At 54.1% G+C, this 25,418-nt stretch overlaps 9 protein-coding genes; 5 read left to right on the top strand and 4 right to left on the bottom strand.

Moving 5' to 3' along the window:
* Positions 1-162: 162 nt before the first annotated feature.
* Positions 163-2,638, top strand: RCC_03738 (uncharacterized protein; the record flags this gene model as incomplete). Of its 2 annotated transcripts, XM_023769022.1 has the most annotated exons (5): positions 163-1,162; positions 1,226-1,625; positions 1,839-1,962; positions 2,024-2,370; positions 2,431-2,638. In XM_023769022.1, 5 exons carry the CDS (start codon positions 163-165, stop codon positions 2,636-2,638), a joined length of 2,079 nt encoding a protein of 692 aa, XP_023624790.1. The 2 variants fall into 2 exon arrangements, with proteins under 2 accessions (XP_023624790.1, XP_023624791.1); XM_023769023.1 differs by lacking the exons at positions 163-1,162; positions 1,226-1,625 and adding an exon at positions 1,754-1,779.
* A 718-nt stretch (positions 2,639-3,356) lies between these two features.
* Positions 3,357-5,651, bottom strand: RCC_03736 (uncharacterized protein; the record flags this gene model as incomplete). XM_023769021.1 has 5 exons in its annotated part: positions 3,357-4,402; positions 4,455-4,715; positions 4,764-5,255; positions 5,309-5,510; positions 5,562-5,651. 5 exons carry the CDS (start codon positions 5,649-5,651, stop codon positions 3,357-3,359), a joined length of 2,091 nt encoding a protein of 696 aa, XP_023624789.1.
* Positions 5,652-8,740: 3,089 nt separating this feature from the next.
* RCC_03735 (uncharacterized protein) lies at positions 8,741-11,244 on the top strand (the record flags this gene model as incomplete). XM_023769020.1 has 2 exons in its annotated part: positions 8,741-9,040; positions 9,094-11,244. 2 exons carry the CDS (start codon positions 8,741-8,743, stop codon positions 11,242-11,244), a joined length of 2,451 nt encoding a protein of 816 aa, XP_023624788.1.
* A 106-nt stretch (positions 11,245-11,350) lies between these two features.
* Positions 11,351-12,844, bottom strand: RCC_03734 (uncharacterized protein; the record flags this gene model as incomplete). The annotated part of the gene is made up of 1 exon (XM_023769019.1): positions 11,351-12,844. The coding sequence occupies one exon, from the start codon at positions 12,842-12,844 to the stop codon at positions 11,351-11,353; it is 1,494 nt and encodes a 497-aa protein (XP_023624787.1).
* A 274-nt stretch (positions 12,845-13,118) lies between these two features.
* On the top strand, positions 13,119-14,506 carry RCC_03733 (uncharacterized protein; the record flags this gene model as incomplete). XM_023769018.1 has 2 exons in its annotated part: positions 13,119-14,385; positions 14,448-14,506. 2 exons carry the CDS (start codon positions 13,119-13,121, stop codon positions 14,504-14,506), a joined length of 1,326 nt encoding a protein of 441 aa, XP_023624786.1.
* Positions 14,507-15,087: 581 nt separating this feature from the next.
* Positions 15,088-16,584, bottom strand: RCC_03732 (uncharacterized protein; the record flags this gene model as incomplete). Its single annotated transcript, XM_023769017.1, has 1 exon — positions 15,088-16,584. One exon carries the CDS (start codon positions 16,582-16,584, stop codon positions 15,088-15,090), a length of 1,497 nt encoding a protein of 498 aa, XP_023624785.1.
* Positions 16,585-18,028: 1,444 nt separating this feature from the next.
* RCC_03731 (uncharacterized protein) lies at positions 18,029-18,389 on the top strand (the record flags this gene model as incomplete). XM_023769016.1 has 3 exons in its annotated part: positions 18,029-18,121; positions 18,179-18,258; positions 18,305-18,389. The coding sequence occupies 3 exons, from the start codon at positions 18,029-18,031 to the stop codon at positions 18,387-18,389; spliced, it is 258 nt and encodes an 85-aa protein (XP_023624784.1).
* A 1,293-nt stretch (positions 18,390-19,682) lies between these two features.
* RCC_03730 (uncharacterized protein) lies at positions 19,683-21,193 on the top strand (the record flags this gene model as incomplete). XM_023769015.1 has 2 exons in its annotated part: positions 19,683-21,124; positions 21,181-21,193. The coding sequence occupies 2 exons, from the start codon at positions 19,683-19,685 to the stop codon at positions 21,191-21,193; spliced, it is 1,455 nt and encodes a 484-aa protein (XP_023624783.1).
* A 1,533-nt stretch (positions 21,194-22,726) lies between these two features.
* Positions 22,727-25,087, bottom strand: RCC_03729 (related to acriflavine sensitivity control protein ACR-2; the record flags this gene model as incomplete). Its single annotated transcript, XM_023769014.1, has 1 exon — positions 22,727-25,087. One exon carries the CDS (start codon positions 25,085-25,087, stop codon positions 22,727-22,729), a length of 2,361 nt encoding a protein of 786 aa, XP_023624782.1.
* Between the last annotated feature and the right edge of the window lie 331 nt (positions 25,088-25,418).

The following is a 25,418-nucleotide window of genomic DNA, read 5'->3' as shown; positions in this document are numbered from 1 at the left end:
CGTCGGAGAGTTTTGAATGCCGAGCCGAATGCGAACATCCCGTCGTCCACGCGAGACGGGAACCACCGGGCACCGCTCTCACCAAGCCGCATTTTAATGATTAATCCTCTCGCTCCCGCATGACACGACACAGAGACCCTGCCACGCGCAATCGTGCGGAACATGTCGGCGAAGAGGTCGGCTGCGAGCCCCGACGAGGAAGATGAAGACGACTTGCCCCAGAAGAAAATCAAGCAAGAATCCCTTGAGCCTGTGCCTCTACCGGCCGTTCCGCTGTGGTCTCTTCRTCCCGATGCTGTGCCTGTTGGCACCAAGAAGATATATGCTATCTTACGTGGACGCATTCCAGGTTTCTACTACGATTGGGATGCTGCAGAGCGACAATGTAAAGGATTTCCTTCCGCGCTCCATGAGTCGTTTCCGAAGGGTAAACCCAAGAGACTCGACTCCGACATCTTGGATCAGGTGGTCCGTGATGCAGTCACTTATATGAACCACGACTCCAGCAATTGCAGGTACAGCTGTCACAACACCAGCAATTGTGTTCAACCTAGGCAAGTCGTCCAGACCTCGCAGCAAAACTTCCAGCACATCGATGCTGTCGCATCTCGACCGAGGAGGGATCGGCGCTCGTGTAGAGCGTGTGGGACACTTCCGCTCCTTGGCCGGCGAAAGGTCTGTTCGGACTGCCCGGCATTGGACCATTTTTTGACCAAAGTGCGATCGTGTGCGGGTAGATTTGAACTTTGCGATGAGCAAGTCAAATTGTTGGAGTCTATTGCCATGGGAGATAATGTCTTCTTCACCGGCGCAGCTGGCACTGGTAAGAGCCGGGTTCTCGAGGCATTTTCAGACCTCTTTTCGAGTATCGAAATCGCCGGTCAAATCTTGGCACCGACAGGAATCGCCGCGCTCCACGTTGGCGGTATCACAATACACGTTTATGCTGGCTGGTCTGTCAAACTATCCCAAGCTTCTCGGGGGGAGCTGCGCAAGCTTGCGGGAGAGAAGAAAGTGTATAACCGATTCAGGAACACAGATGTGCTTGTCATTGACGAGATCAGCATGGTCGAAAGTGACACCCTGTCTCGACTTTCGTGCATGATGCAAGAGGCATTGACACCTGATCTCCCATTCGGAGGTGTTCAGGTAGTAATCACAGGTGAGTATCAGCACAGTGGACACCACCGTTCGAAGGTAAGCCGCTGACAACGCAAGATGGAAGGCGACTTTTTCCAGCTGCCACCGGTACTACCCTTTCGGACCTGCATCGAGTGTGGCGAAGTTTTAGAGCGCTCGAGCGGAAACTCCAGCCCCGGAACATGCGCATCGCATGGTCACTTCCACGACGCAGACAAGTGGGCTTTCAAGAGCAGCGTGTGGCAGGACTGCCAATTCAAAAATGTCCAGCTTGTGACGGTACATCGTCAGCAAGATCCACACTACACCGAGATCCTGCACTACGTTCGCAAGGGCGTTAAGTGGTCACTGGAACAGGAGAACTTGCTTTTCGATCACTATCACAACGTCGTATTCGATGATGCCGTGAAGCTCAATCCATTGCGACAGCAGGTTGACACGATCAACGAGACACATATGGAGCAGCTTCAAACCCCAACCCAGCGGTAAGTGGATCCATGAGGAACGCTAGAGGCAGGATTTCCACCGTCTCCGGTTTCTCTTTCCCTCTTTCCCTCTCTTTGTTGAAAGTTGACTGCATCGGCATGAATGGCCAGCTACTTGTTCAGACGCCATGGGCTCTGGGAGAACTCTACATAGGTCTCCAGCTCCCTTTTCCGTGTCTGAAGTATCGCTGATCCTCGTACCCGCGAATGTAGATACCAGAGTGTGGATCACTTCCACTGGGAGAAACATCACCCGGAATATCAGGATCGTAAGATCACTGCATCCTTATCTCAGCATCGTTATCAAGATGAGCTCGAGTTGAAGCAAGGCATGAAGGCAGGTGAATTGTGAACCCCAGAAGATCTAGCATCCTTCACTGACGTTTCACCTCGCTTAGGTGCTTCTGGTCGCAAACCTTGATCAAGAACGTGGACTTGTCAACGGTTCAAGTGGAAAAATCATTGGCTTTGAAGAGATGACTGACGCCAAGCTACCTCGCGCAAAGAGAAAGGCAAATGACACTTCGCTTGATGGCGAGCCACTCATCACGCACAAGCACAAACGGTATGCTCAAGAACGAGTCCGAGAGTTCAAGTATCAGTCCAAGGAATCCCAACTATGGCCCATTGTGAGATTCACAAACGGTGTGGAGCGCGTGATCTACGCACATTGTTCGATCACAGAGCTCGGAACTACGGAGCCCTTCAGCCTACTTTCTAAAACCCAAATTCCTCTGATCGCCGGGTAAGTCAAAGCATCATATCCGGAGCGCAGAACGATTGCTGACGCTAATCAAATCGTTAGCTGGGCCATCACCATCCACAAATCGCAGGGCATGACTCTGGACAATGTAGTCGTAACGCTGGGCGAATGCTTCGCTCCGGGACAGGCGTATGTAGCACTTTCTCGTTCGAAAAGCCTTTCCACAATGATCGTGCAAAGTCTGCCTAGTCAGCGGAATCTACAGCCGGATCCAGATGTCAAGTCTTTCATGGACAAAACTTTCGGATGAAGATATGCGGCTGTCTATTGAAGCACGTGGACGAGGGCCGAGGGTATTGAAGCCTGCCGGCTCTCGTTTTCAAGCGACGAAGACTACGCCCACGGACGGGTAGCTATGATCACTAAAACGAGCAGTGTTGCACACAATCCAATTGTCTCGCCAAAAGAAGTCTTCTCGATTGTGCTGTACCTCTCGCGAAAAGGACAACGTCTTTGGTTGCAGTCGGTACAAAATACCTGCCAGTAAGGGCGGCAACTCAGGCTTCAATCTCGCTGCCGGTTTCCGAAACTATGCCGTTCCTCTTTTAACCTCACTTGCTACAATTTCCATCTATATGGCCGACGAGCATCGGCCGCGATGCAACACCGCGCAGTTTTGTTCGACGCATGAGTCGAACTCTCTCTGGATACGGACGCTTGAACGAATGTAGAGGCTGAGGCGCTTTTGCAACCGAAACAGTCTGGACGGCAGCAGATAGCGTGATTGAAGAACGATTAGACTGTGGATATATACAATACTTAATATCTGTAGTCCGCCTCATGCTGTCTCTTCTCTCCATTTTGGTCCTCGCATTGCCGGTGTCGGCAAGCCATTTGGTTCATGCTTCCCCATCTCGTTTGATACGCTCCATCATCTCTCATGGTGTCGCATGAACATTAACATTATCATCTACATCAATCATTCCATCATTCCATGAAACCACCGTATGGTGGAAGCTGATACCAGATCAGCATCGGCTGTCCCATGCACTGGTAGGCCAAGAGTAGAAGAAGCCAGGAACACCATCGCGCTGTTGCGTATGGCGTGCTGGTGAGGCCTGAACTTGCCACGGCTGTTGCAGCCCGATACTGGTCGTTTCTAGACCGGCCGCAAACGAAAAGCTCCCAAATGACATTGGTATTGGCGTGGGCGCAGCCGCAGGTTCGATTTGCGCACAGCAGTTGGGCGGCAGACACACTTCCGTTCGTAACAGATTCTGTGCTGGATACACTTGGGTGCAGGGAATCTGCTGTGGTGATTGGCCCGAACCATGCTCCGAGTAGCTTGGGAAATCGTAGCGCTGTGTTTCCGGAAAGTTTAGTGGCTGGAATCCAGCAGAGTAGATCTCGGAGGTCGCATTTGCATCCGCCCGAGAAGACCCGAACGACGATGCAACGTCGACCCAGTCATGGCCAGCAGAAGCACGCCAAGATTGGACTTGATCAACCTGAGGTATTGGCATTGAAGGTTGAGTCTCGATCTTAACGCGAGAGGGATCGATCGAGTTGCTGAACTTCTGCCTTTGGGCTCTGGCAGCACGTCTGCGGCTCATCATACTGACAGGTGGATCCGAACTTGCAAGGCCGTCGTCTGAAGCCATCATCGATGGCTCGATATGCTGGGGATATGGTTGGACGCTTGTCCAGTGAGACTGAAGGAGAGCCCGGGATGCTCGAGTATCGTTCGAAGGCATGGCTGAGGCAATCGCTACACTTGGCTCACTGTAGGACTGGTCCTGAATATTATCCCAATGCGGGGACTGCTCTCGACTGGCCTTCTCCGTAGGTTCTATCCGACCCTCGGAGCTCAATCCGGCCGAGGTGAGAGCCGAATCGTCGCTCTGTCTTGGCTTTTTGGCCCCGATGCACCTCGCCAATGCAACTGACTCGCTAGAATCATCTCCAGAATCATCTCCGACGCTCGAGGTCAGTGATAAACTACGAGATCGCTTCAAAGCCACTTGTCTTCTCTCTTCCCCTTCTTCCTCCCCACAATGGTATAGAGATCCACCATCTGCAACATATTAGGATGTGCCCCCTGGGCAGAGTGGAGACTTGAGACTCACCGATCTCGTCCTTCTCGAGCTGCTCCTCCATTGCCGCGACTTCATACATCTGAGCCAAGAGATTCTGTCTAAGTCTGACCCGATTCGGCGCCTCTTTGGGAAGATCATCAAACACATCTGGGCCAGCAAGCTCCTTGAGGAACGCGGTCCAACCACACCGCACATGAGTCTTGTTGTCTTCTGTATGGTTGTTGTTCCAAGCGCGGAGTTGCTGGGGAGTTGGGCGCAGACGAAGCAGGTGTAGGCACAGCTGCATACGTTCTTGGAAAAGTCAGTACAAATCTCCGCTGCTATGGATACAACGCCCACCTTCACGCTTGATGTGGTCGGGTTCGAGGAAACGACACACCCCTTGTTCCTGTGGCCACCAGCCAGGAATCCGAGGAACTTCATTCCCTCTCTGCTTGTTTCGATAGGGAAAGTTGGCTTGCTTCTTGGGGCATATGCCTTTGATCCATGCCTTGGCAATCTTCTTGACAGCCAGCTGCTGCAGCCGCTTGAGCCGACTTTCGAGGTACGCAGTGACATCAGCCTTGGAGTCGATTCTGAAGGACTTCATTGAGCCTTTCTTGAAGTCAGGTCTATGATCTGCGGCATCGGATGCTGCTCCCCCACGAACAATCCTCGAGTACGAGGAAGAAGCTGGAGAGGGTTCTCGCAGCAAAGATAACCGCTGTTGGTGCCTCGCCCTTGGGAGCGTGCAATTACTAGTGTTGGATGTGAGGGTTTGCCGTTGCTTCATCAAATTGAGATGACATGGCCAGGAAATTTCACCGGCTGAGTCTAACTCGGGCGAGAAAGCTGCTGTGTAACTCCGTCAGCTGATGGTCAACAAGACGGCAAGGCATACGAACGGGAAGATCCGGAGTAGTTGTGCTGTATTGATAGCGTGTGCGCGTCTTCAAATCTGGCGGCAAAGAGTCGCTCGTCAAGAAATCCTTTGACCTGTTTCGATGCATGAACCTGTGCATTGCCATCCTTGTCGATGGCCACAATGGCGAAAGGTGTATCTTCAAAGCCATTGTTTTCGAGGTGCTTGACCATTGAGTGGATTTCCTATCAGCTGGTAAGAAGTTGATCTCGTATGGCATGAACATCCTCACTAACACGATGCCCTTGACCATGAACGGTCGTCTCTGTGTGCATTGCCTGTCCTTTGCTTTCGGGTCGGGAGACTAGATTGCTTGCAACAATCATTTCGACGAACACGAGTCAGGCCGAGATTATCGACGCCAGAAGCGTTTGGCAGATTAGCAAGCGTGCAATGGTGCAGTTGTAGTATCTTGGAACAATTCGACTGTAACGATCGAATGTCAACAGTAGAGGTATTGACCACAGTCGATCTGTTTCACTCAAAGCAGCCGGGCTTTGCGAGCAGAACGGGTTGAGTGTGATGGATGGGGAGTTCGTGTGGGTAGCGCGGACGACAGATCGGCGTATTAAAGATGGCGACTCGATTGCCGGATGCACGAGTATATAAGATACTGCAGAGATTTTGATAGATGTCGATGGTGGAGGCGCTACTACGATCTTTGCGACAACGGGGACCTGCTTCCGTGTACTTTTTTCGAGATTGGCGCAGCACGTAGTGGGTATCTCGCTGAGGACTGCTTCTGGAGTTGTCGCAGCGTACAGTGGATTTCGATCTCGAGCAGGGTATTGTGCGGGAATCACGCTTGCGCATAGCGTTGCCCGACTTCGATACGCCAACCTGGCAATACACAGCAGGAGCCGTGTAACATGTGCCTGTAATGTAGACCAGGTCGTGGGGCCGATTCACAGTCCAGCCCGCGCGGAAGCCGCCGTTACCACTCAAGATCTGGTCGAGCTGCTGTGAAACACATGCCTGTGAAATGCCGATGGTCCTACGCCAACAGTGGATCTGACTAGGCCTTGTGTGGCCAGTGAGTAATCTGGGGAGGCGCGGCTCGGAATGTGTTACTGCATGTAGGCGAATCTTTCGAGGCGGGACCGGCCGTGGAAGAGCGGCCGGCCGTGCATAGAGAACGCAGCACTGCACCGGACTCGGCACGCCAGGCTGTGCATCATGTCTAGTCCTCGTAGTGTAAATAGAGTTCCAAGCAGCCGGGTCAAGCAACTCTTTGATGAAAGGTAGCCCGGTAATCGTGGCGCGGGAAGAGGCCTCTTGCCATAGACTCCCGCGGGATTGCGCATGTTGTTGGAATGATCAATGGCTATGATCGATGGCTCTGCGCCCGACAACCTCTTGCTGTCGTCGCCACGGCACGAGTCCTGCAAAGATCGAGATAGGTACTGATGCCCAGGCCGGAGAGTCGCGTCTGCAATTTCGCGATCTTCATGATCATCATGGCTCCCAGTCAGCTATCGACAGCGTCCCACTTGATGAATGTTATGAGACCGTGATTTTCTTGATTGTCTCATCACAGCCGTGTGGCCATGTTCAAGTAGTTTGCGGCTTGATAGCCTTTGTAGGAATCAGCACATACTGTTAGAAGGTTAGGAGCATGCAAGAATAGTTAGCTTAGAAGGGTCGAGTTAGGGCAACGCTGTGGTATAGGGCATCGTCGTACAACGTAGTGTCGCCCAGATCTCTGCTTGTGTCGAAAAAAGGCGCCGAATGCTAGAAGCCCAGAAGACTGCGAGAAGACTTAGCGTAGAAGGTTCAGTTAGGGCTGTACTGTACTGCTATCGGTACCTCTCCTGGACTCAAGAAGCTGCGATTACTGTATCGAGTCACCCAAGCAAGTTTGATCTCACACGCTGTAATCGGATGACATGGGAGCATGGTGCAATCACAATGTCTTGACATCGTGATACGCTACCGCAGGTCCGGGCGCCCGCCGAATTCCACCTAGTGTGGAAAGGCGCTGTGTTCGGCTTGCCGACCCCTGATGCACCAACCCTGCTAGCGGGAACGGGCCTGCTTCGTGGACCCTGCTGTGGTAGAAGAGGGTGGCGGACTGTGCAGGATCTGTTGGTCCGAGTTCGCAGTCCGTAGTTGGGGAGCGTGGCGGTTCAGCAGCGGCATTCCGATAGTCACTCCATAGAGGGGACGTGACAACACGTCGGCCTTGTTGAACCTAGCTGTATGTCGAGGAATGCAAGAACGGCGGAAAACGGCCCACAACCCACTGGATTGTGCATCCAACGGACACGATGCTGGTGGACGAGCGTCTGGCTCAATCTGAGAAGGCTCCGTCCTGGTGCGAATGTGTCCGACAAGAGCTGCCACTTGGCATGCACACCGCTTTCGCATAGCTGCAGATGGCAAGTCCCCATTCATGGTCGGTTGAGCGTTGAAGATGGGAGGAAGTACGTCGTGGGCTCGTAATACCTGGAACGGATTGGCATACGGGAGCGTGCATCAGTGTGGGATATACGAAACTGCTGTGACAAGACGACTGGATGGGACGTCTTTGTGGTTCGCCCACGTCGTCACTCGTGACAGGATAGTGCAWCTTCGGTAATACATACCTACGTTACGTTACCTACTCCTGCAGGTGGGYCGGGAATGATCCACCCGCGGTCTGTCCCGCTATGACAGCGGGGGGAAGCGGCGGCATCGGCGGAATTGGCGAAAGGGAAGGGAAGGGAAGGGAAGGGTGTCGATGCGATGCGTGAGTGTCACAGTCTTTCAATGCAGGCTGAAACGAATCTGAAAGCGGAGCGATGGCATATCGACCGATTCTGATCTTGATCCTGATCCTGATCTTGAATCTGATCTCGATTTTCGCAAGTGATCGTATCGCCGTGAGCATTCCCAGACTACCTTACTTTATGGATAAGTACCAGCCGGTGTGGCAATTCGACATTGTGGGTGTGAATTCCTTCCTGTGTGGCAGAACTCGAGACTGTCATGTAGAGCCCGACAAGTTCCGCGTGAGCAAAGTGCAGGCAGGCATTGCCATCCATGATAGCGCATACATACCTAGGCACCTTGTAGCATGTAAATGGCCAGCGTTTTTTGCGGATGTGAAGTTGTCGCAGCTCGTTGCAGCTCTGGCTGGACAGGTCGTTCGTCTTTTCCGTAGATCTGAGCATTGTAGGGCGTAATTCCTTCATATTTTACTCTACATTAGGTATCACCGGGAGGACATCATCAGCGGGAGGAATTGGTCGTGAGCTCACAGAGTTTAGAAGTTGCAAGGTCATGAAATATTGGATGACATGGCATTGGGAAGCAACGAGGGAACCCAAGGTGCCGTGAAGCTCGGGCCCTGACTTTCCGAATCGGACTTCATCATCCCACTTCCCACTGCTTTCTTCCACCTACTTTGACCGCACCACTTTTTCGCTCGCCCATCATGTCCCCCGACTTCATCCTCAAGTCGAGGAAACGCAAAACGCAGAAGGTGTACACGGCCAAGAAAGTACGCAAGCCCGCCACCATCATGTCAGGCGCGCTGCCGTCATCTTCGGCAGCCAAAAACGCGACTTTGTCGCGAAAAGACGCGAACATTCCCAATGATGGCGAAGATATCGACTCCGCTACGCCGCCCTCTGCCCAACGTCCACCCGCCTCGAAGTCATCACCCATCGATGCAGACGACGGTGATGCTGTGGAGGAGGTCTCGCAACCCGTCAAAAAGGCTGTTCCTGCGGAGGCAAGTCCCCAATTTCACTTTGCGGATAGACTCCTACTCATACCTACATCTAGCGCAATGCCTTCACCGTACTTGCAAGCTCTCAGGCCGCGAAGACCCCGAGGTCAACGCCAGCAGGCCGCCCTGCTGCTCAAAAGTGGACATCGGAGGAGGAATGGACAGTGGCGGAAGGTATTCGCGAAGGCCTGAGCCAGGCTCAGATTCTACTCAACCTCCTACCGTCCGAGCGCTCGGCGAGTGCTGTGCGAGGCAAGAAGAGGGAGTTGCAGGAGAAATTTGGCGACAAACTGGAGAGACTGGCCAATATGCCGAATTCCACTCCACGTGTTCCGGCTCCTCCGATGCCTCCTCGAAAAGCTTGGTCACCCAGCGAACTGACCACGTTACGGAAATGCATGACTCTGGGCATCAGTGATCGCGACATCCAAGCTCTGCACTTTCCCAACCGAACTGAAGACTCTGTGATTGGTAGACTGCGGAAGGTGCGAGCTGTGTCCGCGAAGAGGGCGCAAAGACGTAGTGGGGGCGGCATCCACACGCCTCATGCCTCCCAGACACAGTATCACAGCTCCAGCCCGGCAATGTTCCCTCTGTCTAGCCAGACTCGAAGCTCCCCGGCCCAAGCCGCAGCGAAGCGCCAGTTAGAGGAGGGCACTACTGAGAAGCTCCCCGTTGTGCAGGAGGAAGAGAGTGTGCTGCAGGATGTTGACGACGTGGACGACTCCGAGGAGCCTGAAATCGCGGTCGGGGACGCCAACGACGACATGGACGACTCCGAAGAGCCTGAGATCGTGGTCGAGGACGTTCTCAACACCAAGGACATGGCAGACTCCGAGGAACCTGAGATCTCGGTCGATGATGCTAACGACGGCACGGATCAGTCCGAAGAGCCTGAGATCGTGGTCCAGGACGCCATCAATACCGAGGACGTCCAAGTCACAGACGTCGACTGCGAAGAGGTCATCATCCCCGACAGCCCCGTTTCCTACCCCAAGGCTTCAACGCAGACGAAACCACTGCGAACAGCATACGTGGTAATTCCGGCTCGCCCTGACCTCAGTGATGTCCTGGACTTCCGGGCCGGACCCTTAGTGCGACGCCGCGCTGCGGTCAATGACCAAGAGGCAAGATACGCTGCAACGACCCCACCGTTCGGCTCGGGTCAAGAGAAGGACAGGGTCGGCATGATGCACTCAACCAAGCTGAGCATCTGGCGCGAAGCCTATTCCTACTCTCAAGGGGATGCCGAGGCCGCTTATCGGATGTACGCGAGCCTGACGACAGACGAGCACATGTTGCAAGCGGTTTGCAACCTAGACCACGAAATCATCAACGGTATCAAGGCTGTTCGGATGCGCAGAGCGCGTGAAGATGCTCTCAGAGAAGGAAGACCACCGCCCGTTACTCCGGTACGAGATCAGCCCCAACATTTGGACCTTTTTGAGAAGAAGGTCTATGGTCGATACTGGTCATATCATTCATGGGAGAAGGAGGTCAAGGACATGTACCTTAGGGAGCCTGTTGTTTTCGGTCCGAGACCAGTGCCTGGCGAGCCAATTGACTATTTCGACCCCATGCAAGAAGCCATGTATGATGACGGCGACGACGGCGACGACGGCGACGACCCGTACGACGAGAGACTTAGACCAGCCGAACCATTCCATGGTCATGTGTCAGAGATTGACGAGGAAGAAGAAGCACCGCTGAAGAAACGAAAGGAGATAGACGAGGCAATGCCGCCGCCCCCCGCCAAAAAGCAGAAGAAAGAACGAGAGTGGAGGCAGAGGCATTATCAGAAGATGCAGCAGAAGAAGCAGAAACAGCCGCCGAAGGAAGATGGTAAAAAAATCAAACCAGGCAGTAAACCGACGCCTGTAATTGGGAAGAAGGGTCAGAAAAAGAGCCAGGCGGCTTTGAGGCGACGCAGGCTTTCGCTCCGTCGCCCAGACGCTTCCACATCATCCAAAGCGGCCTCCGACCTATCAAAAGATGTGCAGACAGTCGAGCCTGGGAGGACATCTGCGGTCCCCGATGATCTTGACGATGGCGACGAGTCGTACCAATGGATGCGTGACATCGTCAAGAACGCCCAGCACAGGCCGCCTCCGGTCCGTCGCAAATCTCCCCCACCGATCGACCCAAATAATCTGTTTGGCTGCGGCGACCCGTCGGACTCATCGAGTAGTGACAGCGATAACGATTGACTTTGTGAGTGAAGGAAGGCAACTCTTCTGTAAGATGTGCATGAGAGAATGGGAAAGAGGAGGTCGCTGTGATTCAGTGTCACTAGTAGTACACAACATAACTAGTTTAAATACGATTGACTCTCCTACCCCTCCCGGGCCTTCCCCTTCTCTCTTCCTCCACATCCTCGACCTCATCCTTGCCCTTTTCCAAGGCTCCATCCTTCAACTCCCACGGCTGTAGATCCCAGTCCTTGACATCGTACCAGTCCTCACCGTCGCTCATCTCCGTCACAGCATTTCCCTTCCCATCAAGGATAACATGTCCTTCGGCTTTGGCACTGCGATAGACGAATTTTCTCAAACGATYCGCTTTTTGCAGTCCGAAACACAATTCCTCTAGGTGACGACAGATTTGCTCCTGCTTTTGAACATACAGGAGAAGAAGCTTACGTGTGTCCTCTGCTTCGTGGGGAGGGAGACCGAGATCACGATCTGTGAGGGCGGAGGGTGGTGCGATGAACCAAGGGTGAATGTCCGGGACCGATGCGGAGTCGCTGGGCGATGGTGAAGGCGTGCGTTCTGCAGGTGATCTAGCACGTGCACGCGTGGTCATGGCGTGGCGCTCAGTTGCGTTGGAATTGGACGCTGTTTCTGAGTTGGCCTCGCGGTCGGCGRGATCGGTGACCACGGGGTTAGAGGCCGGTTCGAGGCATGCGTCGTCGGTATTCGTCGGTGCTGTACTCTCTCCGTTGGTGGCTTCGACTGTTTCTCCGTTGACGAGGTCTGCCGTGTCTCCGTTTCTGTTCGCTGGCTCCGTATTCTCCCGTGCCGGCTCTGTGCCCTCCTGCAAGGGCCGCACGCTCTCTACAGCGTCATCAGCTAACACTAGAGCGGCCTGATCGACTCTCTCGATGCCCTCCATCGCTTCAGCGTCCATTCCCAGGGTCCCGGCTGGCACAGTCTTCGTAGGGTCCGCATTCTCTTCGACACCCTGGGGTGGTGGGATGTCCGAATCCATCGCGGACTGTTCCATGATAGCACTGGGTACAATACTTCGCACGCCCACGCTACTGTGCCCGCCCAGCAGTAGATACTCGTCGTGCTCTGTCTCAAACAGCCCACACGGCACCCAATCTCCGTCGCCTCTGAACCGCCGCAGCAGTCGCTTGGCCTTGTACAGACTTGCACGCTCTCTCCGCAATGTCTCGGCGGCCTCATCGGCCATCTGCGTCAATGCCTTGCTTTCGTACGCAACTTTCAAACTCGGATGTTCGGCCAGGTCGGCAGCAGAGTTCAGAGGTCGTAGGAGWTTCTCCAGCTGCACCTCTCCAAACGGGTTGTCATCCTCCGCTTCAATTTCAGCGTCTTCGTCGAGCTCTTCGTCGTCCGAGGCTGCGGGGGAGTAGGCATAGCCATACTTGTCGTAACGCTTGGGATTCGTTGAGATGGTGTTGCGCGTGTATCCCGCGTGGTTGACTCTTCTTCTCCAGCTCAAAGAATCTTGACTGTCCGGGTTTAAGTGAGGCCTGGTGTCGCGTCGCTTGAGTTGCCCTCCCAAATCGTCCTCGGCCTTGCGCTTCATTGCGGCCTTCATCGCCGCAATTGTTTCGGCAATCATAGCGTGTGATTGAGCCATGATTTGCGGCGTGTTGTTGAACCGTGGAGGAATGTTGCGAGCAGACTGTGGGTCCAGATGAAGCGAAGGGTCTCAAAAGTGCACCTGCGAGGATCGGAGCGTCACGAGCGTGCACTGTCGTGGAGGGTACCTTGCCTCGATCTAATCTAATCTAATCTGTGCCGACGCCGACGCCAGACCCAGAAAAAGCGCGCCGTGGAAAAGTTCTGGAGATTGAGAATCTGAGACGTGCACCTTTCGCTCACCATACTCAACCATGGCAGGCAGTTCACTTGTGTCTTCGGACCTCTGGGCCAACTCAGAAACACCGCTTCCCACCAGTGATCTCCTCTCTCAAATTGCGCATACTCTCGAGCAACTCGGATACTCAAAGACGGTCGCAGCACTTGTCAAGGAAGCCAGCAAAAACGATGTCGTTGTCGACCCCGCGGAATGGTCGCGTGCAATCAGCGAGCAGACTGGCGTACCATTRCTCGAACTTTATGAGGTGTACCTGAAGAAAAAGAAGTCGTTACCTACGCTTCCCCCGGCCGCAAAGGAAGGCGCCAGCAGCAACAGCGACGACAGCAGTAGCAGCAGCGACAGTGATGACGACGAGGAGGAGGAGGAGGAGGAGGACAGCGATGATGACGCATCGATGGATGATGTAGAGGCCGGCGCTCTGGTGGATGTTGAGGCCGAATCGACCAGCAACGACGATTCAGACAAGTCGAGCAGCACCAGTGAAGAGGAGGAGGAAGAGGTCGCACAACCCACCGCAAACAAGAGGAAGCGCGTCATGAGTCCGCCGTCCTCGAGCGAAGATTCTGACGGTGACAGCTCGGCCGACGAGGCACCCATTGCAAAAAAGGTTAAGACGAAAAAGGCCGCCTCTGTCTCATCCTCGAGTGCCAGCGATTCGAATTCGAGTTCGGAATCTGGCTCCACATCGTCCTCCTCTTCCGACGAATCCTCCTCGGACTCCTCGAGCGCCTCCTCAGACAGCGACAGCAGCAGCAGCGATGATGGCTCCAGCTCCAGCGAGTCTGATGCGCCTGCGCCTCCGCCCAAGAAGGCCAAAATTTCAAAGAAGACCAAATCCGAAGAGCAGCCCAAAGTCGAAGTGGTGTCTGCACCTGTGGTCGTCGTCGAAGCAAAGGCCAAGGACAAGAAAGATAAGAAGTCGAAGAAAGCCCAAAAGGAGGCACTTGCCGTGGTCGAAGCCCCATCATCCAGCTCCTCCGCCACCCTTGAAGCTGAATCCGCCAGCGAAGCACCCGAAAACGTACAAGAGTCCTCCATCCACCCATCCCGCCTAGCTCAAGTCCCCGTCGTTGACCTGCCAGCCGCTACACGTAAGCAGATCGCTGCCGAGGGCAAGGGTGCCGTCATTCCCTTTTCTCGCATTCCCGCCGACCAGAAAGTCGATCCGCGCTTTGCCAGCAACGCTTACGTGAGCTACGACTATGCCGACCGCGCCCACCGGGATCTGGTGGTCACCAAGGGAAAGGGATTCACCAAGGAAAAGAACAAGAAGAAGAGAGGTAGGTTTATCCTCGCATCTGGTGATGCTATTACATGGCCAAAGCTGACATCATGTGCATAGGCGCCTACCGCGGTGGAGCGATCGATTTGACACCCAAGGGTATTAAGTTCGACGACTAATTGGGAAGTCATCAATTGTAGTCGAGAGTTGGAGTTCGTTGGAAATGCCAAAAAAGATATTGCGAACTGGCGATGCTTGCCATGCCGACAGTAGACCATGCGTAGAGTCTGCACTGGGGAAGTTTTCGTTGAGTATTTGATGTTCATTGAAGTTCAGCGGGACCGGGCTCTGGAAATGCTCATACCTTAGATACATCCACAGACAAAAGCTTCCGCGCTGTGTTCATGTTTGTTGCCATTTTCCGAACGTTCAGACTTGACAAGGCCCCTGCGCTTCAATTCCTTGTGGCGCCGACCTCAGACTCATCACAAGCTGCTTCATGCCGGTAAGTGCACGTCCTTCTCACAACATTACTGTCAAGATGCAAGGCACACTGGCATTGTGGAGAATCATATAGCATAAGTTATTGACCTTGATATACGAACTCAATCTACATATACAACCATACATATACATTCAAACCCTTCGATTCACATACACACACTCGCGCTGACAGTGATGACAACAAGTGGCACGGTGGTACCCTCTGTCTTGTCACAAAGAAAGAAAAACCGTCTTCATCCGGAGGTCCACGGTGGGATCAATGACCAGCAACCCGCTCGACGGTCAAATCCCACCGACTGTCGGTAAAGTACGCACGACACTTTGTCATACCGCAGGGAGTAAGCCGCATCTGGACCTTTGGCATGCGGGTCATGATATCGCTAAACGAAGCCGCCTCGCCCAGATCCTCGACCACACTCTCAAGTTTCCTCATCTCGCCTTGGAACATGTTACTGACAAACTCGTTCGCGTGCTCCAGGTCGTCACATCCGGCAATCACTTGCATCTCCTCCTCCTTTTGGAGCGAGTACGTGCGACGCGACCAGATCGCAAATTTGTTGAGGTGCCACGAGTATTGGAGGTGTCGCCGCTTCGACTGAGATTCAAGCTCCCCACGCAACATTTCGAGCTGGGTGTGGAGTTGAGCAGCTTTTACCTCTAGATTTTGTGACGTAGTTGCGAGTTGCACAATCTTTGCCTCGGCGAGCTGTAATGCTTCACTCGGTTTCGTCTTGAGCTGTGTAGCTWTCGCCTCAGCGACTCGTAATGCCTCACGAAGAGTCTGCCTCTCCATCTCACGAGTCCGCTCATACTCCCCAAGCTTCTCGAACACCTCGGCCAGATCGATGGACTGGCCTTGCTTGACTGTGCGTCTTGGCGATTGTGACATGCTTGAAGTCGCGATGTTCAGGTCTACTGCGGACGTCGCTGTGACCACCCTCGCATCGAGAGGAAGTGCAGTAGTACCGGGCTCCAGCTTTGGCTCTGCCCCTGACTTGACAAGATCCGAGACAGTTCCGCACATTGTCCCATCTGCTGTGATTCCGTTCTCCTTGATAGTATCAAGTTTGGTAGCGGGCAAGATTGGAACTTGGACTTGCTCCTTCACAAGCGTGCCTCCGTCCTTCGGCCCAGACCCAACTTGCTCCTGGACTTTCAAGCTCTTTTTTGTCCTCTTCTTCTTGGACTTGCGTTTGGAGGGACTAGCCTTGGTGGAATTGGCGATCCTTTTGTAAGGACTTTCCCCCTCGCCGAGGCCTCCCGACATCAGAAGCGTGTCGTCCGAGTGTAGAGACTGCGGCTGCGAGTCCGTAATCAAGTCTTCGGTGTCGCCGTCATCTTCGTATCTTGGCGAGTTGATCTTCTTGCGCAGTGGCTTGGGCGACTCTGTCTCAGCAGCAGAATCTTCGATGGCATCGACTTCGACATGCGTGGAAAGGGAAGGCCGAGGAGCATTCGGATGCGGAACGTCAACGGACTTGATCTCGCGTTTGAGTTTCTCCGCCGTTGGTGGAGGAACTGTAGAGAGGCTGGCGTTCGCGACATTCGAAGCTTGGCCATTGTTGGCAGTACGTGCAGCCGCTTGAAATTCGAGCTTGATCTGAGCTGAGGGAGTGGATGCCACAAGACGTGATGAGGGGGAGGGCCGCTTCAAGATACTCTTGAGCTTTCCTGGCTTGAGCGGCGCAGGAGGGGTGGTCTGTGCAGGGAGTGCATTGGAAGCGACACTCGATAACTTCCGTTTGGATGGCATTGCAATGTTTACCACTGAGAGTCGGGCAGGATCGAGGTTAGGAATGAGAAAGAATGAGAGCTACATGAAGTTGTACCATCGAGGACAGACGCGTCGAAAAGAAAGCTGACCAGTCCTTCGACTTACCCATGTCTCGCGTCGCGACGCGTTGTACGTGCCGACTTTTCTAGTCCTGTGTCACGGACAGGGTAGGAGAAGTAGACCCCCGGCCCATCTCATTTCCGTGCTGACCCATGATCTCAGATGGACGCCTGTGATGAAGAAGCATGAGCGAGCATGCGCGAGAGAGGAGAAGATGAAGTGTGATCACTTCCTTCAGGTTCGAGCGTCGTTGTAGCTTTCCCGCAGGGCAGAAATTCAATGGAAGTGTGAGTGTGAGGTGGCATTGGATGTGTGTTTTGGGCGTTGGCGCTTGCTTGCAGATCCGCCAAGCCGGTTGGTTACACTTCATCATTCTCCCGGCAACCCCTCAGGTACAGGTACATCCTGGCCTCAAGTGGTCAGCTTTCCATTGTGCACGTCACAAAAATGACAGGTCGAGAACACAAAGTCGAAAGACTGGCCTCAAATRGGTACACCACACTGTAGCTGCATCTGCGGTGACTTGCCAGTCTAGCTAGCCAAGCAAGACCTTCAGAAACATCTTACCCGCCACCGGCCCACCGCTCGCCAGCCCAACCATTCATAGGTACAACCCAGAACCTCGCAGCGGATCGCGCGGTCCTGATAATCATTTGGCTTCTCTCAAGCCCCAGGTAGCTTCTTCGAGGTGTAAGGTACATATATCCCTGGCCAATGCACTGCCGATGCAGGAGACGCTGTTCCTGTGCTCGCGATCGCGAAGATGCGTACATACAAGTACGCTTCCGTGGGACATGAAGGGGCCATCCGACCCGAAGCTTCCTTCCGTGAAGATACCTCAAGCATTTGCAAGAAAAGAAGTGTAGAGTCGCTCTTACTATGATGGCTTTGTTGCTCTGAACCACCGGCATGACAAAACGCCGTCAACCACCAACCCGTCATCGATGTAAGGTGTTTTCATCAACCGCTCCATACATCACAGAGGGTCCATCGTTCAGGGCGGATCCGCATCTTGACTCGATTGGTTCGATTGCACACGGAAGCGCGAATTTGGCAGGTTTGACCAATTAAATCATCATGTCACGGACTTGTATACACGGGCGTCGTCGTTGCTTTTTCAATCTTCAGCTGGTTTAACTCCAACTCCCCGGACTTTTCAGGTTAGCCCTGTCAAGAACTGGCCGCTAGGCCGGCTCTAGAGCGCCCAAGATCTGGGCGAAGGAGCAGACCAGCCAAAGTACCTATCTTCCCCAAATACAAAAGAACCACACTCCCCTCCGCTGGACCAGATTCGCAAACCCACAACGAATCGGCACACGAACAGCAGCATTTCGATCGTCAAAGCGAAAAACAGGACTTAACCATGTCGTCCACCCAGGGGTCTTGCAACAAAGGTAGCTCCGGCAGCTCCAGCGCTGGCGGCTACAACGTGACCTCTTCCGGCACCAACAGCAGCGTATGTCTCTGACGAAGTACAACTTGCACCCTTCCTTCGTACTCATGACATCTTCAGGGCAATCACTACTGCACCCGCGATTATGGAAGCTCGGCCTCGAACTCCAACTCGTACCACTATTCAAACAGCGACGGAAGGTGAGTACAACATCTATTGGCTAGGTGCTTTATTAATCTTTGCCAGCTACTACTACTCCAACCCGAACGGTAGTACTTACTACAACACTGGTAATGGAGGCAGCACCTACACTGCGCCGGGCCGCAAATAGGAAAGAGAGAGGCTTGGCCAAGGCGAAGGAGGCGAGGGTCGACCTCAATAAATGATGCAAGCACGAAATTCAAACCCGACTCATCGCTCCATAGCTATCGAATGGTCGGGGCGACTACAAGAATTGATTGCTCCGCTGATGCACGACCTCCGCTATTGTATCAAGAGCCGCTGGCCGCCTAAAGTACATGGCCGAGATGGGGACTGACAGAATTCACCTGAATACATACTCCAGGGACTTTAGCAAACACATCTCCCCGCCTTTTCCTTTCCAAGACCTCCCTTTCATTCCAAGCTCCCCCTTTCCCGTTCGCGCTGTCACTACGACACAGTTCTTCTCGCCAGCTTTGCAAAGTGTCTACGAACATCCATCTGTCAACGTCCCGCCAATATGACTTCTCACCATGACTTCAACGCATGGAACGCGTATCAAAGGGAGGAATCGGTCTCAGCAAGGTAGGATCCTTTCTTGTGACCTCCCGGGCACCGACAACAACGTTGGAGACCCTCGAAAATACTCATCAAAAGACTTCATCCTGCCTTTTGACCAGGGAATCACCGCTGCTCGCGCATCTGCGTCACTTCTCAACCCTGTCAAGTATCGTACCACTGCTCCAACACGGGCGAAAGGTATGCACATGTCCAGCTTGACAATCATCTATCGACTCGAATTACCTGCTGATATGCACTTCTCAGCTACCGTTACAAGAAATCCGACGGCAGCACGCACTACAGTGGCGATGAGGACAGCAATCACATGCCGGCTAATAAGAATGAGCGATCCATTGCATCGCAGTCGATTCGTGCCGGGCCTCTGGTCGTCGTCCTGCTTATTCTGTGGATCGTTCAGGGGAAAGGGCACAAGATCGGGCCAGTACCAACGATTCTCGTTATACCGTGTAGCTGAAAACAGTTTGTGTGGCGGGAGAGTGCCTCAATTTGTGTTGGCTGAGCGCCGCACGTTGTTTGCGAGCTTGTCCAGCTGCCATTCAAAGGAGTTGGAGATGCGATCGTTTCCGTAGAATCCAAACAGGGCCCTGGTGCAAATTTGCCATGCTCGCTCAAATGATGCTTGCTTTGGGATGAGAACAATTGCTCTATTATTGTGTTTATTGAACTTCGCAAAAGCCGAAAGAAAGCCTCTCCGCTGTCGATCATTCCCGACGGCACGGGCCGATATCGCGGATCTGCGATCTCACGGCGAACGCGACTTTCGGAATTTGGATGTCCTACCCATCTCACACCTTCCACACACAAATCACCACTCACCTTACACCACCCCATCYCTCCTCCGATGTCCACTGTAGGCCCCTCACGAAAACGGCGGAGGGTTTCACCAGGCGACGACGTTCCGATTGAAGGCACCCTCGAGTCGGAAACAATGGCTTCTGCTGCCCAAACGGCTTCTCGCCAGGCGGCCGAGCCCATTGAGAAGGAGGAGAACCACCACAAGAAGCCATGTCACCACGAACAAGAACTGCTCAGCCTACACAACGACCTCAGCTCGATGCGCCACCTTATCACCTGCAATATCTGCCAGCGGTTCATGTATGAGCCGTACGCCTTGCCATGCGGGCACACGTACTGCTACAGCTGTCTGGCCGAGTGGATGGGGACAAACCATAAGAAAACGTGTCCTGACTGCCGCACCTACACCAAACAAGAGCCCACTCCCGCATTCATAATCAAGGAGATGGTGCTCATATTTGTCAATCGAACTCAATTGCTGGCAGACGGCGAGACATCTGAGGAGCACCATCAATTGGCTCGAGAAGAGGCTGATATCGTTGCAAAGGATCGCGCAGACACGGATGAGCGACAAGGAGGACTTTTCAAGGGCACATTCTCGCGTGCGTCGGCACGGCCCGTCACTGCTGTCCACGATACTAGTGACCACGTGGATCGTTGCCCGAATTGCCTCCACGAGGTGGAAGACGGCTGGTGTCTCACATGCCACGTGCGTGTAAGATCGTCTGACAGCGACTCGGACGATACGGATTCATCTGACATGAGTGGGGAGGATCACATCGGCCTGGACGTACATCATCACATCACCATATCAGACATATCATCCGACGACGGCTCGGATTCTGAGGATGCCGAAGATCTCTCGGGCTTCGTTGAGAATGACATTCGATGGGAGAGCGACGCAGACCAGCCGGACTATTCCTTCGAGGCAGTGGACTTTGAAGACACACCTCAACCGCAAGGACAAGCTCCACTCCTGGTGTCCGACGAATCCGATTCCGAATCCGATTCGGACGACATGCAGCCAATACGTCGACGACGCCCCGTGACTATTGACTCCGACTCAGAGGACGATTCTGATGAGGTCGAGGATCCCCCTGTGCGGCCCAACGGTATGCGGAGTCGTGGCGTCAACCGAACGGACGTCGAAACGTCGAGCAGCCGCAGATCTGACAGCGAGGACACGACCCGGCATGATGCCAATGCTGGCTTCTCACCGCTTCAGTACGATAGCGACGAGAGCAACGACACGACACGGCCCGTCGCCAATTATCACGCAAGTAGCCGGATCCACGTGGAGTCAAGCTCAGACGAGGAATCTGACCAGGCTAGCGAATCCAACGTTGATGAGGAGAGCGATCGCAGTACAAACGGCGAGTCAGCTAGCGATGACGATGAGGCTGGACAGACTGACGACATGGAGATGGGAATGGGTGAGCCTGGATCCGAGGAGGACAGCGACGGATCTGAGCAGAGTACGGCTACTGGGTGGGATCTGCGTCGCCATTTGGTGCCCTTTGATCAAAAACTAACATGCCTCGCAGATACTCCGATTGAGGCAAACCCTCGTCACCGTCTAGAGACTTTGGTTCAACGCCGCGCGCGCTTCGTTGATCCAGGCTCGTACAACTACACCGGTTATCCCCTCTCAATACCCGACCTGCGGGATCCACGAATTTCACGTCGCAGCATGCTTCGGCCTCAACTCACTCATTCCTCTACGCGCCGCAGTGCAGAGATCGAAGCACCAGCTCATCCATTCAACCTCGACAGCACGCTGGCTCGTATCAGCGCGGACCGAGAGGCGTCCCGTCGAGYTCGCCTTGAACTCGCGACAACAAGCAACCAGAACCGGCGAGGCCAACCTTCACACCGCCACTCTAGCTCTACTACCCCCGGAACAGCAGGCCGACATGGGACGAGAGCGCCAGCTTCGGGGTCGAGTGGCAGTGAGAGTAGTAGGACCGCGCGTGACAAAGACCATGATACGGGGACTCATCTGATGGGAACAATGGATGACACGTCTGACGGTTCGTCCAGTTGGTGAAGTTCTCAATGTCTTGGACGGACCAATGGCTCAAATACCCTTTCAATGGTCCAGCGTACAGGTGGACTCCGTCTGAGATGCACTGCGTCGAGAAGGTTGAAGACTCTGGCAGTGGGTGGACAATGCAAACTTTCTGATATGCGTAAGTAACGAGTTTCAAAGCTACAAGATATTATGATCAAGTCCGAAAGCTTGAAACTCATGTCRCACGTGTCTCTCATCGACGCTCGCATGAGATTATGCTGGCTGCGGACGGCGTGCGCGAGGAGAGCAGTTTACCTAGAATCGAGGTCTTTGTATCTCGCTGGCCTCCAGGATATCCATCTTGCTGCTGGGACGTTCACTGAGGAGCGAATTGGCCACGTATGAGCAAAATGTCGTAGGTGAATGAGTACAGACTCTGCTACAGAGCAGAGTTTCCTCGGACACAATTGGACGACAGTGCTTCATCGGATGCCGTCTATGTTCTCCATAACCGTACGCGTAGGTGCACACAGCCTTCCCCTCCCCCCATCCGCTCGCCTTGCGCCCTTGTGTTGTTGCATCCTCTGGTAMTTTCCAGTGGCATGACCCGACCTCCTGCGATCCTTGGGCTCGTCTTAGGGCTCCACTTCATAATTCACAGCCTGTGAGAGAGCAATGATTGCTCGCATCAGAGTATGCGAGCTTCAAGTATCTCTGTCTCATCTGCACTGTGATTTCGTTGGCCGATGGGATTGAGACAGGCACCGGTCGATCGAATAAACTTACGGGAGGTAGCAACCAACATCTTTGAGATGCCACTCGCGATGTCGAGTTCGGGAGGTCCGCGCAAAGAAAGGAGGCGTACGAATCGGGGCGTTGAAGAAATGTTGGATCCAGGATGATTCCTACGAGGACCCGAGAGAAGAAGAAACCGAGGTGTAACATGTATACATGTGTGTACGGTATCACAGAGCAAATACGTTCTGAAGCATATAATTGGTAATTGTTTTGCTCTCCAACCCACCAGCATGATCGCTCTGAAACATGCGCCTAGAAATCCCACCATCTCCTTGCTTGAATCAACCAAAGAACTCACCATTGACAAGCAGCTCCCACGGTTTCCCCGTGTCCCACACCGTCTGCATCAACGAACGAGCGCGGCCTACATGCGACATACCCCATCCTTCGACGGCAGACAGACGATCCATAAAGACTTTCCGCTGCTCATCGGTCTGCGCTTCGCATCCTGCGGAGAACATGGGAAATAGCAAGCATCCTTCGGCAGGACTCCCTCGCCTCACTTTCGCCAAGGACTGGATCACCCTCTCAACCGACTTCTGTACCTGTTCATGACTCGATGGCAGCGCGAGCACACGTCTGCTCAGATGTATCAGGCCGGCCCAGTGATATGCCTCGTTTGTGGCATAGATCTCCTCAATGTCCTGCTCGTCCCTGTGACCGCCCGGCTCCTGCGCATTCGGGTTTGCGTGAGAATGTGTGCAACCCCGGAAAACGGTGCTTGCGCTGGCTTCGATACGCTTGCGCAGTTCCTCCGCCTGAGTTTGGATCTCCTCACTCGGCATCCAGTCTGGTCTGATCTCATTTATGACAGCATCGATCCGCTGGAGATCGCAGGATGCGGCGAGCTCAGCAACTTGCGCCAGTAGAGCGATGCATCGCCCCGAAAAGCCGAAGAAGCAGTCAATTTGGTAGATCTCCTCGTTGTCGCGATTGACTAGCCATAGCCCTCCGCCATCTTCCAAATATGCTCCGAAGAGCGGCTGTTCATGTCGATTGGACAGGCTACCCATCACGTCAAGATATGCAAACCAGCGGGAGAGGAAGAATATGGTCTTGTCGCGGACGCCGTCAGCGTCCTGAGAGAGGTGGTGCAGGCCTCCCTTGGCTACGATCAATTCCCGCGCGACGTTGACATGCTGCTGCCACGGGATCCGGATGGAAAAGGTGTGAGGAGTGATGATCTCGAGAGATGCGAGCATGACCGCAGTCGTGAGAGGAGCCAGAGATGCCGGATCATTCGGTTCAGGCATGCTCGGGAATGAAGGGTCGTCCAAAGCTTGACGCAAGGCAGGCAGGACGTCGGTCATCCATCCCGCAATCCGATTAGCTGGCTCCGGGTGGTCCAACAGTCTCGCTCTATGAGAGGCTGAAAAGGCCAGCAAAAGATGGAGCAGATTGACATTTTGTACGGCCATCAGAGGTAGTACTGTGCGGAATGGATTTTCTGGGCAGTCGTGAGGGACCAAGATTCGGCCAGTGTGATGGATGAAATGGTGAAAGTAGAGCAAGTTCATCTGGTTGCCCGCGAGCTCTGGAGGCAGTGGCTCGAGCGAAGTGGGGAGTCGTACGGCGACTGGCTGTGCGTAGTATCCACCAGGCTCGAAAGCAATCTGCCTGGCATCAATCTCGCCACTGTGCCCACTGACCTCAGACGGAGCTGCACTGGCGCGCCGCAGGTCGGGAGATCTTGGCAGTACTACGCTGTGGTCGTCGTTGTGAGGTACATCGAGGTCCGGGAATCCATGATCGTATCCATATGTGCGGTAGCCCTGATTATCAGAACGAGTACTCCGTACCCGCGGCGTCTCCTCGGTTGAGTCGGAGAGCAGAGACTTCACCGACAGTCTTCGAAGATCTGGTGCTTCCGGCACTGCCAACGCCGTGGACTGTGCCGAAAAAGGAGATTCGTAGGCTGTGCTGGAATCTGGGGTCGCCGGAGTGTTTACAATGCTACTGATGCTGTGAGCGGTGACATGGCTCGAATCTGGAGACTGGACCGGGGGGATGGAAAACTGCGAAGACGCCAGAGCTGGGTCGACGTGGAAGGCACGGGGACTACTGAGCCTGACACGTTTTGCACGATGCTGTGGCGACCAGCGGAATTCTTCCGTAGGATTAGAGGTTGTGGACGCTGCTCCTAGTCGAGAAGCTGCACTCGCATGATGATGGGGATTGGCTGGTACCAAGGGAACTGCCGCATTTGGATCGGGAGGTGAGTATGCCTCATACCCAATCACCTGCAGACGTGGGTCGATCATGGCGGTATTGGAGCTGGGCGTGGCCTGCGGCGTGGACGCATTCGATCTGCAACTGCTGCTGGTGGGTCGCTCTGAGACTGTGGCAATGTGCTGAGCAGAGAATATGTGCTCGTGTCCCGAGCCATTCTCCTTGGAGTAGCTCGCCGCACTTGGTGCCGAGACGAACGAGAAGCCTCCCTCTCCTTTTCCATCTTTGTCCCTTTTGGTTCGTCCTCCCCAGTTCAACCGAATGCTKTAATCGCACGTCTCGCCCGACTTCGAGCAGTTTGCACAATTTGGCTTCTCTTCCCCACACTTGACCTTCCGCGCCTTGCAGGGCCAACAACCAGTGCGACTTCGCTTTTTGGGCTCTGCGCCTGCTTCCTTCTTCGGTCGAGGCATGGCAATTGTTGGTGCGATGCGACCTTTTCAGCGGTGGCAGACGGTGTGTTTGTAGGCGGTGCTTCGTAGTTGCCGCTTCCAGAGTCCATATAGGGACTTTGCTTTCACACTTCAACGCAACGGCGACATGGTGCGCGCCCTCGGATGGTCCAGTGGGTACTCCTCTTGAAGAGCTCGCAAGTCGCTGGTCACTGTGTCGAGCATGCATGGGATCGCTGCTTGGAGTTTCACCGGGTGTGTACCGTAGTCCGAGAATCGTCGGGTCCAAAAGTCTTACAGCTTGCGAGGTTGGAGGCGTGGGGGGTTGTATGGTGTCGCCGTCGTCGCGGTT

This window comes from Ramularia collo-cygni (assembly GCF_900074925.1).
Source record: "Ramularia collo-cygni strain URUG2 genome assembly, contig: RCC_scaffold05, whole genome shotgun sequence".
Classification (NCBI taxonomy): Eukaryota; Fungi; Ascomycota; class Dothideomycetes; order Mycosphaerellales; family Mycosphaerellaceae; genus Ramularia; species Ramularia collo-cygni.
The sequence above is the reverse complement of the archived record's forward strand: the minus strand, read 5'-3'. Positions and strand labels throughout refer to the sequence as shown.